Genomic DNA, 18,599 nt, shown 5'->3' on the forward strand with positions numbered 1-18,599 from the left:
ACCTTCACCTACTAAACAGTATATATAAGTGTTCCTTAAATAAAGAATATAAAATACTAATAGTTTTCTTCTTGTTAAATCAGTGTCTGTTTACTTTAGAAAAAAATCAGAAAATACAAAGAAGCAAAAAGGTGGCTTTTTTTTTTGGCCACCAAAACTGTTATGTACTCAGAGGCAAACACACTTGAGATATAATTTATAGCCTTTGACATATCCTCCCATGGGGTGCAGGATGAGGTATAGGGGTCATGCTTTATACATATGAGATAATACTGTAAGGATTTTTATAGCTTTATTATTCAATAGTCTATTATTGTCAATATACATAGAGCAACATTTTTATTTTCTTCATTGTGTTCAGAATAATTCATTCAGTCTTACAGGCTGAAGAACCACATATAGGACAATTGTGTCTCTCAAAATGTTTGTTTTGTTTCTTATTTTCCATCTGCTTTCCTCTCTAATTTTTTTTTTGGTGGGTGGGGGTTTCTTCATCTTCAGTTGTGAAAGGGCTAGACTGTTTTCCTCTTAGAATTCCTCTGCGCTAATGATTTATCAAAGTGGGATCGGCGATTTCCTTCCGATTTTAAGTGTCCATCCACAGACACATCACACCATTTCCAATGAATTCTATTAGATTTTTATATAAAATTATGCATTGGCTTTAAAATTGTAGCATTTTCATCTCCAAACGTGGTATAGAATGTTTCGTTTAGAAAAAATATGTGGCGATTTTTGGAGAAGTTTACTGTTACCATCATTAGATTGGGATTTTTTTTTTACTTTTTTATCTGATCATATAGAAACCCATGATATATTTTATATACTCTTGTGGCTGTGGAGGGCTATTTATTTTGGACATTTGCATGTATCTCAGTGGTTTTCATATAGCAGGTGGGTTAGGAAGGCTCTCTATGAAATGAGGTTGTCTGAGATTGCATTCCAGTTCATTCACTTTACTAGCTAAACAATCTTGGGAAAGTTATCTAACTGGTCTCACTTCTATATCCTTAGTTTAAATTGAGGATAAAATTATTTTCTTTATTAGTTTATGGAGAGTAACTTATATATATATATTGGTTATTATTTTTTTATTTTCATATGCTTGGGAAAATTAAGGGGCTGCTTAGTTATTACTTACCATTTAATTATTTACTATTATACATTAAATATTTTATGAAAGGACAGTTTCCTATTACAAGCAACCGTTTGTTAACCTGCATTGGTTGGCGAAGGCAAGATTACCAATACGTGTCAGTAAGCACTGGGAGAGAGAATAGTGTTATTCTGAGTCAGCAGTGGGTGAGTCAGAGGGAAAACTAAATATTAAATGAACACAACACAGCTATAGAAAACAAGATGTTCAGTGGATGTAATATATGTGTATATTTTTGAGGAATAAATATTAATTTGAGTTTCTTAGAGATATTTTTCTGGGTTTTATATATGTCTATAACATTTTGTTTTTTTCTTTGCTATAATTTCAAAATTTATTTATTGAATATATAAAATTAGACATTGGAATAAGTTTATCCCTGAAATTTGTTAATTTTTTATTGTAGAGTATAAAAGTGAAATATCAAAATTATAAATAGAAATATCTTCTCATCAGAAAACATTGAATAAAGAAAAAAGAATTTCCTTTTTTGTCTGTAGCTCTTTTATTGGTAAACTGTGTTACATTTTAATTCCTATTCACCCCACTCCCCAATAAAAATATGAGTTAGAATATAGGTCTAACCCATAGAATTATTTTTGTTTAAAGTTATGTACTTACAGCAAATTTTTCTTATATATCTCTTGTAAAATATAGCAATTTAAGTCAGAGGCTTATCAACAACAGATAGAGATGGAAAGACTGAACCATCAAGCAGAGCTTTTGCTGAAGAAAGTAACAGAAGAAAGTGACAAACACACTGTTCAAGACCCATTAATGGAACTTAAATTGATATGGGATAGTCTGGATGAGAGAATTATCAACAGACAGGTAAATACCAAGACTTTTGTTAAGAATTTATAAAATCCCAATTTTATGTATTAATGTAAAATAATTATTAAAAACTAAAATTAGGTGATTACATAAACTTTTGAAGCCCCTAAGTTCTCTTATCTATAAAAGGCTAATATGCAAAGTGTCCCCTGGGGAGTTCAATTGCTCACTATGACGTGTGCTGACCACTGGGAGGTGGTGCAGAACGAAGGAAGGCCCCAGCTGGCAGCCAGCAGCTGGGGAAGGAAGGCCTCGGCTGGCAGCCAGGGAAGGGAGGCCCTGGACAGCAGCTGGAAGGAAGGCCCTGGCTGGCAGCCGGAAGGCCCTGATCGGCCTTGATCGCCAGCCAGGCCTAGGGACCCTACCTGTGCATGAATTTCGTGCACCAGGCCTCAGTTTAATTAGAACTCTCTCTGCCTGTCACATGCCATTTTTTAACCATAAAGCGTTTCAGACTTAGAATGTAGAAGTTTGTGACAATTGGGCTTCACTGGATATGCTTACAGACTTATGCTGCAGGAAACATTGATTCATTGCCCTTGTTTTATAAATATACTAGAGGCCCGGTGCATGAAAATTCATGCACTGGAGTGGGGGGGGGGGTCCCTCAGCTCGGCCTGCCCCCTCTCACAGTCCGGGAACCCTCAGGGGTGGAAGGCGACCTGGCGATCAGGGTAAGGCGACACCCCATCACACCTCTGCTGCTGCCACTGCCGGCAACACAAGCCTTGGCTGGCCCTGGTTACCTGAGCCTCGGGTGGCCCTGGGTGGCTGGGCAGCCACCATCCGAGGCTTGCCTGCACCTTGGGCTGGCCCTGGGCAGCTGGGCAGCCACCATCTGAGGCTTGCCTGTGCCTCAGGCTGGCCCTGGGAGGCTGGGGGGCTGAAGGGACTGGGGGACTCCGGAGGCAGGTGTGCGGAGCGGCCAGGCCTGCCTGGGGCGGGCCAGCCTTGCCATGCACCTGCCGCCCCAGCGGGGCTGAGGGGACTGGGCACTGCCATCTTGTGGCTGTGGGTGCCGCCATCTTTGAGGGCGGGGCAGTTAATTAGCATATTCCCTCCTTATTGGCTCTGGGCACCACCATCTTTGCAACAGTGTGAGGGTCAGTTAGCATATTCCCTCTTTATTATATAGGATGTTATTCACTATATCAGGTTCATACATGTATTTATTTCCTCTCCATTTTTTCTGTAGCATAAGCTGGAGGGTGCCCTGTTAGCCCTGGGGCAGTTCCAACATGCTCTGGACGAGCTCCTGGCGTGGCTGACACACACCGAAGGCTTGCTAAATGAACAGAAACCTGTGGGAGGAGACCCTAAGGCCATTGAAATCGAACTTGCCAAGCATCACGTACGTAGCTGTGGTTTCATTATTATGTTTCTTCTCTATGCATTTCCAGTTTCGTCAGGTTTTTTTAAATGTTTCCTTATGCGTTTTAAATTGTCATTTTAACACAAGTTCATATTTGAATTTGTAACTAAAGGTTAAACTACTAAAACACACTTCTTAAAATATTATAAAAATGTTTTTCTCATTGTTCAAGGGAATTATTATTAAAAACAGCAAGGATGGGAAATTTCTGGCTGAATTTTACTAGGGCTGCATGCAGGTTTAAATCCCTGATCATACCTGTCATTGGATTAATGTGGCCAAGTTTCAAAAGTTGTTGAGAATAGCCTAGTAAGTTATAGATTCAAAATGTTATTCCACTGCAGGTTGTGTGTTTTTTTCCTCTGTCCACCCTGATCTCATTTGCTGCTTGATTGGCACATTGAACATAACTCTATCTGCACGTCTCTCATTATGTTGAGGCTTGCTTTTCTGGCCCTTTGGGTTCCTTACTTTTCATTGGCTTTGCGTTCCTAGTCTTTTTCTTTATGAATTAGGTTTTTAACATATCATGTTTAAAAGAGTTTTCATGTCCTGCACTAGATTTAAAGCTTATAAATTGAAAATTGAGATCTTCGCAATACAATTTTATATTATTGTTATCTTTGTGACACTTAGTTGATAAATCTTAATAGAAAGTTCCCTTCCTTAAGTTATTAGGTTTACTGAATATAAGGTTATGTGCTCAGCAGTGTTATTCCTGACATTCAACAGCCTTTCACAGAACCTTAACATTCACACTAATAGTGGTATCTTAATTAAGGTTAGGTCCTAAATCCTAACCTTAAGTAAGATTTTTTGATTGTCAAATGGAAAAAGTTTATTTTACATATTTAGTAGCATTTAAAAGTAAAAGGTATTTTTTAGCACTCTAAGATTATGATATGCAGTTTTTGACTATTTGTGCTTTAGTTCTCCTCCCATATTTTTCCCCAGAGTAATTTTTCCCTAATTTAAATTTTTCTTTCTTTTTTTTACCTTGTTCTGTCTATATTTGTAGTCATTGCCCAACCACATTTGATTAAGCAGTTATATTAGGCATCATTAATATTTTTAATTTAATGTCTATCTTATACCGTGGCTAAGAGCAGTAATGACTGGTGAGGCTGACTCTGCATATAAACAAAACGTGTTTATTCTCATAGTGTGAGTTTATAGCATTTACATTCCATAAACTTAGCAATTGCCCTAAAAGGTCATGTACATCAGTGACAGGAACTTTGTAGAATACAGTAGAGGTGGAAAAATGAGGTACTCTGACCCAGTTATTTGGGTGAGGGATGGGTTAGGGACCTTTTATTTCTGTTTGTTTATCTTTGAGCAGTTAAAAATGGATCTCTTTCTCCTTTCATTTCTCAAAGGTCAAAAGTTAAAGGACTTAGAATTGCCAGAACAATTGTTGGAGGAAGGGAGGAAATGTTTCCATCCTCTCCTGCCTTTTTCTCCGGCTCCTAGGCTGTGGCTTATATAGGACTTGGACCATTTAAGAGAATGACTTTTTTAGAATTATTTTTTACATTCTGACTACAAGGATATTTAAATCTGACCTTACTCCTAGTGTTAGCATGCCCGAGAGCATGCTTATTATAAAGAAGATTCCTTACTCAGTTGATTTTTCAGTCTTTGAAAATCACTCCCTCACCAGATGCTTCAGAGAATGAGTATATACAGTCAGAGAAACAGTGATTGTAGGTGGGTGGTACCCATCAGTGAAAATCCTCCTGGGTCCAGATGTGAGATGTCTTACCTAGGACGGGAGGTGATGTTTCTTTCTTTCCCATGGACAATCCTGAGTCAGTGAGTGTAGAGAAGGATTATCATCAATTTTTATTAACATTCGAGGAAGGGTTTGTCTGGTTCCCAAAAACAAAACTACAGTCTTCTTCAAAGGAAACTATTACTCAGCTATATTTATTCTTTAAAGTGTAATTCTTACCATTCTTTCCAGTATAAGAAAATTGATCTTTTTAGCCTGGCAGTTGCATTCTGTACTGAACCAGGCTTGCCTATGTTAGTGCACTGAAGTGTCATTAACCTATTCTAGTATTTCCACCATGTAACAGAATAGAAGGACATTATTTGCTGGGATATGTAGTAAGCAGTTCATGTGTATTTTCTAGTAAAAGAATAGCTCGAATTTGGAATGTTGGGCTTGAGAATCCCTGATATACAGTGAAATAAATCTATTTCCCTTTAGTGCCAGGGCCTCCAAAGATGCCTGTCAACTTAGTAGTCAATTCCAGCACCATTCCAATGAGAGGAGATAAAAGAATATTCTAGGATAATTTTTCCCTTCTAGAGTGCTAATTATAAACCTTAGTGCCGTTTATCTTAGAAATGTAATAATTTTATATTTGAAAATGGATATATAGAAATAAATATCTCTTAAATTGTTTACTTACAACATTAAAATTAAGTTAAATTAAAATGAGCTTGAATCATATGAATACTTATAGAGCCCTTTAATTATAATGTCTGTATACTTAATGTCATCCGTTGCAAAGCTATTCTAATGGGAAGAACTTGCAATGGTCTCCCATAATCATTTCAGGGGATGTTGGTAGACAGGAAAGCTGCAAAGGTAAGGGAAAAGAAGTCCATCATTTTAAAACTTTATTAGTATTGAAATTGTATGTAGATGATGTTTTTGTTTCAAAATGTTTCAAAACCAGGAAACAAAACCATTGCATTAAAAGGGATGTCAACATTTTATAAACTAGCAACCATGGTGTTATCTTAATATTTTCAGGTGCTCCAAAATGATGTATTAGCTCATCAGTCCACAGTGGAAGCTGTTAATAAAGCAGGAAATGATCTAATTGAATCAAGTGCAGGAGAAGAAGCAAGCAGCCTTCAGAACAAACTAGAGATTTTAAATCAACGCTGGCAAAATGTTTTGGAAAAAACAGAACAACGGAAGCAGCAGCTGGATGCTGCCTTGCGCCAGGTGAATGAGAGAATACGTTCTGAAACTGTCTATAGTCTTCAAGACCAAAAGAGCATGCAGTTCTTTCATGGGCTTGCTAACCCCTGCTTAGTTTTTCCACCTCAAGGAGAAGTGTAAAAATAAGTGGGATAAAGAGCACTGATGAGAAGGCTCTCTAGTTCTTAGTGTCAAGGTCTTATCTAGTAGCGTCCTCCTCAAGAAGAGAGGCAAGGCCAACCTCGTGGCACCTGACTGTTCTTAAGAATGCAGAGAGAGGCTTAGCAGGCGGGATTGTTTAAACCTTGTTTTCTGTGCAGAAGTGACAATGTTTATGGCCCAAACTTCAAACTCTCTGTCACTCTAGGCCAAAGGGTTCCATGGCGAAATTGAGGATTTGCAGCAGTGGCTGACCGACACGGAGCGCCATCTGTTAGCATCCAAACCCCTGGGAGGTTTACCAGAAACGGCCAGGGAGCAGCTTAATGCCCACATGGTAAGTATATTATTTCCAACAGCTCTAGCCTCAGATTAAGAAACTAACCATCTTGTATGGGCCCTGGTGATAAGTAAATTGTGGCAGGAGGTTTAAAGGATATAGAGTTTTACAGCAGGAATCTCTATGTGTAAGTGCTAGAAACGCCATTTATTGATTTAACTTTTCAAATCAGAACCTATTCTTTATTTCAAAGGTTGGTGTGTCAGTACATGAAAAGAGGTTTTAGAAGTCTAGACATTTTTTGAAGTGTACCTTCCCCCATAAAAATGATAAACTTGTACGGATAGTGATACACATTGTGTAAATTAAAAACTGTTGCTCTTTGAGTGAAAGGAAAATTCCCTCAAGTAATCAGAATTGACTTAAAAATTATTGCTGTTAATCATTGCATTTCCACCTTGCTTCGTAGAAGCCTGGAAAATATGTTTTTGTCCTGTTAAAACAAGATCACTTACTTGTTTTGTTGGTGATAGGGCTGTATCTTCAGCTTCATGCTGTACCAGATATGGACAAGATGAGGCTTCTGTTTGTCCAACTGCAGCATTCTGCTTGTGGGCTGTTCCCACCCAGGGTCTGTGGCCCTGTCAATGCCAAAGGATAAGGAGGAAAAAATAATTAAAATGGAATCTCTGGCTTTCTTTCACAGAGATAGGGGCTGACAAATTAAATGTAGGCTGCCTTTGATTTATTGACATTTGTTATTCATTTCCCATTATAAATCAGCTCTAAAAGTTCTAAGTGAAAACAGTCTGTTTCAGAGTTTGAAAACGAATCCTCTAATTCTTACACTTGTGAATTTGCATCAGGAATTCATTTTAATATTCAAATGCTGATAATTAGTATCTTATGATATAAAAGAAGTAGTATTTAGGAATTTGACAAAAGAAATGGGCCATTGTACATTAAAGTCTGCACTCTTTGGCAGATGTCTAACGTTGTAAGAGGTTATTAAAACTGTACTTATTTGGCAATAACTTGGAATTTGGTGATTTGGAGAGCAAGCAACCATCTTGGAAGTTTTATGAAGAAACACAACAGAGTTAACATCTTATTTACTTCACAATTGCCATGAGCAGTTAAAATAAATCTTATTAATCCATTATGAAATTTTCTAGAAACCTTTCATGTGTATTCGTTATTTTAGAAAATTATTATGTCTGTGGTTATGTTGTTACTGTTGTTTTAGTTTGGTTTATTTTTGGTGCCACAAGTGACCATTTATTCACTGAAAAAAATAATTGACTAAATAATAACTTGGGAGTGTTTGTTTTTTCCATAAAACCTGACTGACTTCCAGATACTTCTTTACTTTCCTGGAAGTACCGCTATAGCTATTACAGTGTTCATTAAGTATAAGTTTAATGGATTCTTGCACAAACATGCCTGGGAGTAATCGCTAATAAAAATATTATTAAAATGTTAAATTAGAAGAATATTAAGTACGAAATTGAACAGCAAAGAGCTTATCTTTAGGATACTTTACTTTTAGAAAAATAATGGATATTATCTTACGTGGTTTGGGTGGGGTATTTGCTATAACCTGGCATAATTTACCAGATTATAGACATTCCAAGATTTAAGGGATTCTAAAGAGTTATTGATATTTGTAATGCATTTTTAGTAATATTCTTTTGATTTGGTTGTGTTAGTTGAAGAAAAGCAGAAAACCTAGAAGACTATAGTTTCCTGAGATTTGGCTATATTTAAAAGTTTTGCTGTAGGATTAAAAGTTTTCAATAGGTGATAATGTCAATATGTTTAGAAAGGGTTTTTGAAGGCTTAAGAAATTATAAAGTTTTGAGGAATGGAAATGTTCTGCAGTTATTAGTAATAGTTGCACATCCTTGTGAATATATTAAACACTGAATTTTATACTTTAATATGGATGAATTCTTTGAATTATATGTCAAATTTAAAAATTATGAAGTTGAAAATGTTAGACATAGAATATATAATTTTTCAGTGGGGGAGCTATGATTTGACCCACATTATAATCGAATCAATGGACTAGAACTAGTCTTAATATTTTTATAGGAATGTAACTCTTGTTTCATTGATTTTAAATTCTGGATTTGTTTAGCAGTATTTTTTTTTTATTTTCTCTGTAGAAGATACACATTGCATTTTAGTTGAAAGCTTTAAAAATGTTGTAAGTGAGAGTAAAATTCGTATAGTACTACAAGTTTGGCTTTTGTGATTCCAAAGTCTTAATAATCAACTTAAGTGTCTTACTAGACTGGGTCTTTACTTTCTACCCACTGAGTGTCTTCTGAGCCCAGAACTAAATTATTCCAAAAATATTATAGTTATTGTATTAGCTAGTCCCAGGAGAGACTTAGAACCTGCTTTACAAAGGAGGAAGTCAAGGCTCAATGAGGTTAACTTTTTTGCCAAAGGTCACAGACTGATTGGTTACTATACAGTGAAGCCTTTCTCCATAGCATTTAAAATACTGTTTTACAAGGCTTTGCATGCCAGAATGGATTGGTGGTGGCAGCATTTCTGAGATTTCTCGGTAGACAGGTTATGGCTATAGGTTTAGTTGTTGTTTCAATATAGTGAAGAGTTTGAATGTCTCAGGGTTATTCTGTATGCTGGATAGAGATGAATATATGAGAAGGGGCTTGGGTTTGATGAAATGGAATAAGAACTCTTAGATTTTTATTCTCTTAAAAAGTGATATAACTTGGGGGGTGGGGTATCTTGATAGGAAATCTGTGCCGCCTTTGATGTGAAAGAAGAAACATATAGGAGTCTGATGCAGAAAGGCCAACAGCTGCTTGCAAGATGCCCTGAATCTGCCGAGACAAATATTGACCAAGACATAAATAACTTGAAAGAAAAATGGGAATCGGTGGAAACCAAACTCAATGAAAGGAAAGTATGTGCCTTGATTAATATAATATAATGAATGTTTTAGTTGTTTTATTTCATGGGTTTTACCTTATCTCTGAGTAGCATGATCAGTGGAACTTTTAATGATCCATGTTTGAATTTATTTATATACATGAGGCGTTTTCATGGGGTCAGTTGAAAATAGTATTCTGTCTTAAATGAAGAAAAGATTAAAGGAATCTATTCAAACATAGATAACAGTGTATCAGAGATCACTGTTACTAGCTATATTTTTAAATTTGTGAACTCAGATTCTAGGTTGTTAAATAATTCTATTCTAGTCATACTTATTAAACAAAAGGATGTATGTAGGGGGAGGGAGTGAGGGAGATCAAGAGAATGAAATAATTGTCCATAACTAGTAAGCACTTACTTGACAAAAATCCACAAGATTAAAAATATTACTGTTGCCTGGCCAGTGTTGCTCAATGGTTGTGTTGACCTATGAACCAGGAGGTTGTGGTTCAATTCCCAGTCAAGGGCACAGGCCTGGTTGCAGGCTCGATCCCCAGAAGCGGGTGTGCAGGAGGCAGCCAGTAAATGATTCTCTCTCATCACTGATGCTTCTATCCCTCTCCCTTCCTCTCTGAAATCAATAAAAACAGATTTTTAAAAAACATTACTGTTTAATGCTGTAAGAAAAATGATAGGATAGGAATAGTACTAGATTGTATGTCCTCGCCAACACAGCATATATATATATATATGTATATATATATATATACATATATATATATTTCATAGTATTATAATTATATAAATATAAATATAATATAATATATATATTTCATAGTATTATAATTCCAAAAATTAATCTTATGACTGTCGTTTTCATTTTACAGATGCTTTTTAGTAGCTGTTCTGTGCTTAACTGACCCCAAACCATAGTTTAATGTATATTAAAATGTTTCTAGCTGCAGTGAGATGCTTCTTAATATATTTCAACGGGTTTGACTTGCCAGTACCTTAGGGATGGTCCATTACATTCATAAACTGTTTAGGTAATATAGCTTATGCATAAATAAAGTATAGATGGGAAGGATAGCCACCAGAGAGTGGTTTAACTGGGAGGAAAAAAAACCACTTTTAAATATCATCAAATACTAAACAACCTTTCTTCGCAGACTAAACTGGAAGAAGCCCTCAACTTGGCAATGGAGTTCCACAATTCTCTCCAAGACTTCATCAACTGGCTCACCCAGGCTGAACAGACCCTAAATGTTGCTTCTCGGCCAAGTCTTATCTTGGACACGGTCTTGTTTCAAATCGATGAACACAAGGTATGCCATAACTCACATGGAGAGCATTCTGACTTCAGACCTTTTAGACAGCTGGCTGTTTTCATGTCAAAAGCATGAATTTGCCAGTTTGAAAACCTTTCTTTTGTCCTTTGAAATAGTTTCAGCTTATGACACCAGAAGCATTTTCAAGATAGGTCCGTTCCTCATTTGTTTCTCATTTTACACCCCCCCCCCTTTTTTTTGGGAAAGGTCTTTGCCAATGAGGTAAATTCTCACCGTGAGCAGATAATAGAGCTGGATAAAACTGGAACCCACCTGAAGTATTTTAGCCAGAAACAAGATGTTGTCCTCATTAAGAATCTGCTTATCAGTGTCCAGAGTCGATGGGAAAAAGTGGTTCAACGGTTAGTAGAAAGAGGAAGATCTTTGGATGAAGCAAGGAAGAGGGCCAAGCAGGTAAACCTTTATAAAAATTCTCTGAACTTGGCAATGCATCAGTTCTAGCTTTTGAAAATACAGGTTATGTTAGTAAAGTACTTGTATTGCAGGCTGCATTAGGGGTAACAATCCTTGCACCAAGCCAAGTGTTCATTTCCTGGAAGGGCTGTGGCCTGGGTTGGGATGATGACATTACTTTTTACCTGGCAGCAGCTTCAGGCCCTGGGGACTAATCCTGAAAAGACTGATTATAGGTTGACTTCATAGACAGACCATTATCTTAAGCCCTCAGAATTCTTGTCATTGGGTTTGTTCGTTTGTTTCTTTGTCCTGTCAGCCTCCATTCTCATACTTAGAGTGAGACATCATACTTTATTATAAGGCTACCTTTTATTTAGTTCCTAAGCCAGACTTTCTTCAAACTGTCAGCTGAGAGCCAGACATTGAGCCTTCTTAGACAACCTTCTGAAAGGGATATTCTGTGTCTGAGTGGGTGGGTACTCCTCACCTCCCTGAATCTGTGCATTGTTGGCAAGCCTTTATTTCTTTGCTAATAGTTTGATACAGCTTCATCCCGCTTTTAAATTGTTTGAATCTTTTGGGGCTGCATTTTTTTTTTAAATCTAGAGACACAAGGAACTAGCCTTACTTTCTTCACCTGTTATTAATATTGTGTTCTAGACTACACACAGAGGAGAAGCAAAATTACATGTCTTTTTTCTCCAGTGGAGAGAGAGATGCACTCACCTTGTTTGGCAAGGTTGATTTTTATTTGAAACTAGAAAGTGTAATATCGAGGCTGAATTTTTATGACTCTCTTTGTCCTATTCAGTTGCATTTGTCCATCATTGGTGCTGGAGCCCATTGTTTGGGGGAGCTAGGCTCAGTTGGGTGATATAAAAGATGTCCTGGGAGTTTAGTGTTTCACTGTTTAAAATTATCAGCATAAGTTTTTAAGGGCTTTAGAAATGACGGATTACACTGTTACAGGATTATATGCCATATATCCCTTTTTGAGTGGGAGGTATGATATAAGTAGTGTTATGAGTGAGTCCCTGGAATGGAACCAGTCCCTAATGATTTTGTAAGATAACATTAATACTGAGCCTGACATTTTTCTCTCCACATATGTAGTTTAGGCACTTTTGAGTTAAGGACATCTAGCTTATAAAAATCTCTTGGATGCCAGAAGCCAGTTGCGCATTCTCTTATTCCCTTCTCCATTTAATCAATTTTATTTTGTTTGTTTAATTAACTTCATAAGGATTATCCTTCTGGTCTCAGTGCAAAAGCATAGCATTTCTTCTGTTTGTACCATTTAAAAATAAGTTTTGAAAGTAGGACCAGCCTTAGAACCTGTGTGTTTATATAGTTAAACTTACCATCTAATTGTTACAGCCAATGTTATTTGTAGTAAGACTCTCTTAACACCATGACTAGCTGTATCTTTATTTTATTTATTTATTTTTTTTTATTCTAAGATTTCAGTTTTGGGCTCAGATGTTGACCATAGTTCTCTGACTTGGACAATGTCTGTTCCTGTTCTGGCCTCCATGTTTTCATGTTTAAATTGATTAGTGTTGTGGGAGGGGTGTGTAGGGAGAGCTGGCTTGATGAGATGATCTCCAAGGGGCCCTTGCAGCTTTGCAATTCCGTGCAATATTGTGCTGTTTTGGTAAGAAGTGTCTTTTTGTTATTCCATTATTAATGTGCTTTGATATAAAACACATTTTATTTTGATTACCTAAGTCTTTGCTATGTATCTGTTCACTTAACTTTATTATGAGACATAATTTATAACCATTTTCACAACTTGGTCACCAAAAATAGTACCCACTAGTTCTCAGGAATAAACAGAAAACAGACTGTGGGTGAAATGAAATATATGTAGCACCAGACTATTTCAAGGTCGATGACAAAGAGAATTATATTTTGTTAGAACTCAAGTACTATGGGTGCTCTTACATACTAAACCAATTATGTGAGGCACGGGCATTAAGTTGAGGATTTTGATAGCAAAATAAAGATGTTCAGCTATCTTTGTATTAAACAGGAATGAAATGACCTCTTTTTGTTCTTGTTACTTTTTAAAGCCAGTTTACAAACTTTATCCTCTCTCCCCCATTTTATTTCATTTCTTAACATAAGAATTAAACACCTTAGACGTAAAACCCAGAAATGTCAAGAGACAGCAGAAAGCAAATAAAATTCTCTGAGAGTTGATGTTAATTAAGAAAAAGAAAGGGAGGGAAGTTTTCCCTGATGCTTTCTAACTTATCTGTTTTTGTTAAACTTTGTGTGCTCGAATGAATTATAACGAAGTGACCATGGGCAGGACCACACAAGCCAAGTGTAAACAAGACAGTTTGTAATCTGATGAAACTACTGCTTTTTTCTTCTTCGGGGGAATTGTTGAATTAATAATTTTCAACATTTCCATTAACATTAATTTCTATTTTAAATAAATATTAGATTTTAAATATAGTATATAGTGGAAGTTTCCTGGACAAAATGTGAATTTCTTTACAGTTCCATGAAGCTTGGACTAAACTTATGGAGTGGCTAGAGGAGTCAGAAAAGTCTTTGGATTCTGAACTGGAAATTGCCAATGATCCAGACAAACTAAAGACACAACTCTCACAGCATAAGGTGAGTCTACAGTTAAGAAAAGCATATAGTGCCCTGGCTGAGTGGCTCAGCTGGTTGGAGCATCATCCAGTACACCAAAAGATTGCAGGTTCGATTCCTTATTAGGGCACATACCTATGTTATGGGTTAGATCCCCAGTCTGGGTCTGGGAGTGTACTGGAGGCAACCAATCAAAGTTTCTCTCTCTCACATCAATGTTTTTCTCTTTCTCTCTCTTCCTCTTGCTCTAAAAATCAATAATGAAAAAACACACAACAACAACATGTCCCCAGGTGAGGATTAAAAAAAAAAAAAAAAGCATAGTATGTCTTTATATATTTCAAGATTACTTTTCATTTCTTACTTGGTTGTACATTTATTTATCACTGGAGGAAAGAAAGGTTGTTCAATGTGAACTACATGAAATTTAAAACAATTGCCCTTCACGTTGGTCCATTCCATTATGATCTAGGGTTCATTGGTAAAAGAAAACAGACAAAATTAAATCTGGAATTCTTCTACAACCTAAAACTTATAAGGATTTTGTAGGGGTTCAAACATTGGCATTTCATTTTATCACAATTGTCTTATCTTGTATTTCCTATCATAAGCCATGTAGAAGATAATTCTATAGTAAAAAATAATGTAAATTTCTTTTTAACAGTGCATTGGGGGAAATTGGTTTCTTCTATAATGTGTATGTGTGGGTATATGAAACTCCATCCTAACCCTCAAGGAAACACGGTCAGTGGCTTCCTTGTGTAAATTAGATGTAGAGACATTGCATTTTATATTTTCTACCTTTTCTATTCCTACCACATGACATTCAAAGTGCGTTTCCCCATCCTCCTCAAATCTGTTGAGTTTGAGTCCTTCTGTCATTCTGTTTGATCATCAACAGTCAGGGTGAGGATGTGGGTAAAGGGGAGTGATTCCTGCAAATAGTTGCACAGTTTTAGGCATCTACATATAAACCATTGCTTGAAACATGATCATTTATAAAAGGATTGAAAAAAATATGGGGCTATGTAAGGTCATCATCAGAAAATTCTAGATGGTTGCTTCCATTAGTGAATCTACCTACCTCAGAGGGTCACGATCCTAGGATGATGGAAGGAAACATATTGAGCATCCGTTTTTGGCGAGATGAGGGCTTATGAATGGCTTGTCCTGCTGGTGGCTTATGTCCCTGAGCTGCCACACATAATACTGGCAGCACAGTGACGGTGAGCAGCATCTTCCTTCCTTCCCCTCTGATGGAAAAACGAGAGCCTCCTTCTCAATGTAGAATGTCTTATTTGAACTTGATCGTAGATGTCATGTCACATAGTCTTATGAAAGTCTATTGAGTATTTAAATTAGAAAATCCTAGAAAGAACAATATGCAGAGAATCATGTGAGATTCTCTATTTTCCCCAGTGTGACCTATGGCCACAATCACCATTTCTCTGAGATAAAGATACAAGGTTCATTATGCCAATTTTAAAAGAAGTCTTTTCTGTTCATTATTTGGTACTTTTTGTCCTTAAAGAGTTTTAACCTACCCTGCATTCAGTATAACATTTGTTGTGTATTTGCTATGTGAAGGAGAACTGTCAATACCGTTCTTCTAAAACTAGCATTCTGTTTAGAATAACATGAAAACATAATATGTACAGAGAACGGCAGAAATAGTGTGATATTATAATTGTGCTCATTGTTAAAAAATTTCCCAGATGTAGTTGCTTCCTTTTACAAGACAAAATAAATATCTTAGTCATTATAAGACACTTAAAGTGTCTCGCTTTTAAAGGCAATAAAAACTTAATAGGTAATTTTAACTGAGGTTATTTTGGAAAATTATACATTTGTATAGCATTTTACTATCTGGGGTGATTCTAATGTGCTTCCAGGATTGAGAATCACTATATTAAGTGTTATGATATTTTATGAGCTTGTAAGCTGCATATTCAGTTGACCTTGCTTTTTTTCTCATCCCTGGGATTATGTATTCAATAGCAGTTGGCTCATTCTTTCTATTACATTCTATAAACACACAAAAAATATAACCTGATAATGAGAGGCTTACAAAGACAATATCCCTGCTGCAGAAAGGCTTATAATTGAGTTGTGTAGAAAGAATAGAATTCACCTCTCCTGCACATATGCACACACAAAGGAAGTATCACATCATGGAGGTCGTGTTAGCAGGATAGCTATTTGGTACTTGGAAGAGTAATCTGTAGATCTTTTGAGACTTTGGTAGGTCATTATAGAGGTGGAGAGGAGGGGTGTAGGCCTCCCAAGTGGTGTGATTAGAATGACCAGTAGGTCTAAACGTAGGGACCTAAAGGTGTGGTTCTTATTTGTCCCTCATCCCAGTTCACAGATAAAATTACATGTAAAATTATCGTGAATATAGGAAATGTGTGCCAAAAAAATGTTTGGCAAAAAACTCATAAATTTATACAGTATTTTGTCCCTCCGTGTCCTTACTGGACCGATAGTTACTCATAGAATGTTAACTACATTTTCCTCCCTAAACCATGGGATTTTCAGTAGTTTATTGGCAATTCTATCATATCATAACTAGCATACTGTTTATAGTTTATAGCTACAAAAGATTTGGGATTTGTTTTGTTTTGAAATTATTTTTTTTATAATAGTAAGTGCTCTAGGAGACACCTGGCTTCTGAGAAAGATAATTTGAAAATGTAAAGATTATTGTCTATCCTGATGTGTTCCTGTGTAGAGTACAGCACTGAACTGTTTGACTTGATTATTTGCCGATGTCTTCCGATGGTTAGACCCCATTTATTAGAGATCCTCTTTTAATGTCTCTTACCCATTTGTGTATTAGTCCCAAGTATAAATGCACATCGTATCCTTGTTTAACATCTAGGAGTTTCAGAAATCCCTTGGAGCCAAGCATTCTGTGTACGACACCACCAACAGAACTGGGCGTTCTCTGAAGGAGAAAACCTCCCTGGCTGATGACAACCTGAAACTGGATGACATGCTGAGTGAGCTCCGAGACAAGTGGGACACTATCTGTGGAAAGTCTGTGGAAAGGTGAGATGCTCTTTAATGAACCAAATGTTTGGTTACTTTGTAGACCTCTTTCAGATACACCGTACTGAAGAGCCGTACTTTGCAGGGACATTTTAGGAACCTGAAATATGTCCTTTGCCTGGGGAACTTCTCTGGTCCTTAGGCCCCCCTTGCACAGTACCTGCACTGAGAAGGCTTTGCTAATCATCACGATTGTTTTTAACTATTCAATTCACTCAAAATCTAGAACATTCCCCAAGCTTCTGTCATCTCACACCTGACTGATCTTCCAGGTCTTCTCTTGTCCTCCTTAGTCCAATTTCTACATAACTATTAGGTAGTCTTTTTAAAAGTAAATGGAAGCCGGCCATCCTCTGCTTCATGTCTGTAAGGGACTTAATATTGGTGTGAACTAAAATATAGACTCTTCTTATGCAAGGTCTACTGATCTGACCCCTGTGTTCCCCTCCAACTTCCATCCACCCCTTTCTAATCTCCCCCTTTCTCATTACACTTCAACTGTGAAGCCCCCCCAAATTTTTAAAAATATATTTTTATTGACTTCATGGGGGTGGGGAATAGTAACATCCATGATGAGAGAGAATCAGTGATCAGACTGCCTCCTGCACACGCCCCCTACTGGGGGTTGAGCCCACAGTACCTGGGCATGTACCCTGACTGGGAGTTGAACCGTGACCTCCTGATTCATAAGTTGACGGTGCTCAACCACTGAACCACGCCAGCTGGGCAAAGGCCCAAAATTTTTAAGAAAGAACAATAGTACTGAAAGAGTTCAAATATATTAGAAATGTTTTCAAAGTTTTCATTGATCTTAGTCAAATTGCTTTTGTCAGTATCAAGATTAAATAGAATATTATATTACCCTCTAGGGAACTTCACAGTAATATTTTTGTGTTTTTCTAAAAAAATTTAAAAATCTTCTCCAATCTCAAAAGGTCATGCTTTATACAATGTCATATAGTCAGATAAATGATTTATTTTATATGACATTTTTGAGAATACAAAAGATCAGTGATGGCAGACAGATCCATCAATGCCAGGGGTTAGAGGTTGGGGTAGGCTGAGACTATACAGAGGCAGCACAGGGAGATTTTGGGGGTGATGGAACTGTTCTGTATCTTGGTTATGATGATAATTACATGAATCTATCTATACATGTGTTAAAATTCACAGAACCGTATATCCAAAACCCTCCATTTTACTGTATGATAATTTAGAACATAAATTTTAAAAATTTTGTTTTGTTTTGTTAAAAAGCCATACTTCGCCCCATCCAGTTTGGCTCGGTGGATAGAGCGTTGGCCTGCAGACTGAAGGGTCCCAGGTTCGATTCCAGTCAAGGGCACATGCCTGGGTTGCAGGCTCAATCCCCAGTGGGGGGGGCGTGCAGGAGGCAGCCAGTCAATGATTCTCTCTCATCATTGATGTTTCTATCTCTCTCTCCCTCTTCCTTCCTCTCTGAAATCAATAAAAATATATTTTTTTAAAAAGCCATACTTTCATGAAGAAATGGAAGGGTCTGTGGCTTCCAGAGGTGATGATGA

At 36.8% G+C, this 18,599-nt stretch overlaps 1 protein-coding gene across 12 annotated transcripts in view; it reads left to right on the forward strand.

Annotated features, from left to right (window-relative positions):
- Nucleotides 1–18,599, forward strand: part of DST (dystonin) — a 458,265-nt gene that overhangs the window by 404,773 nt on the left and 34,893 nt on the right. For all 12 annotated transcript variants that reach the window (XM_080664697.1, XM_080664701.1, XM_080664693.1 and 9 more), the window contains 9 exons: nt 1,814–1,987; nt 3,186–3,341; nt 6,130–6,327; nt 6,671–6,799; nt 9,513–9,683; nt 10,822–10,977; nt 11,188–11,394; nt 13,906–14,025; nt 16,886–17,055. In XM_080664697.1, the coding sequence (XP_080520823.1) occupies nt 1,814–1,987; nt 3,186–3,341; nt 6,130–6,327; nt 6,671–6,799; nt 9,513–9,683; nt 10,822–10,977; nt 11,188–11,394; nt 13,906–14,025; nt 16,886–17,055 (1,481 nt within the window). The remainder of the gene's footprint in view (nt 1–1,813; nt 1,988–3,185; nt 3,342–6,129; nt 6,328–6,670; nt 6,800–9,512; nt 9,684–10,821; nt 10,978–11,187; nt 11,395–13,905; nt 14,026–16,885; nt 17,056–18,599) is intronic.

This window comes from Plecotus auritus (assembly GCF_963455305.1).
Source record: "Plecotus auritus genome assembly, chromosome: 4".
Lineage (NCBI taxonomy): Eukaryota > Metazoa > Chordata > Mammalia > Chiroptera > Vespertilionidae > Plecotus > Plecotus auritus.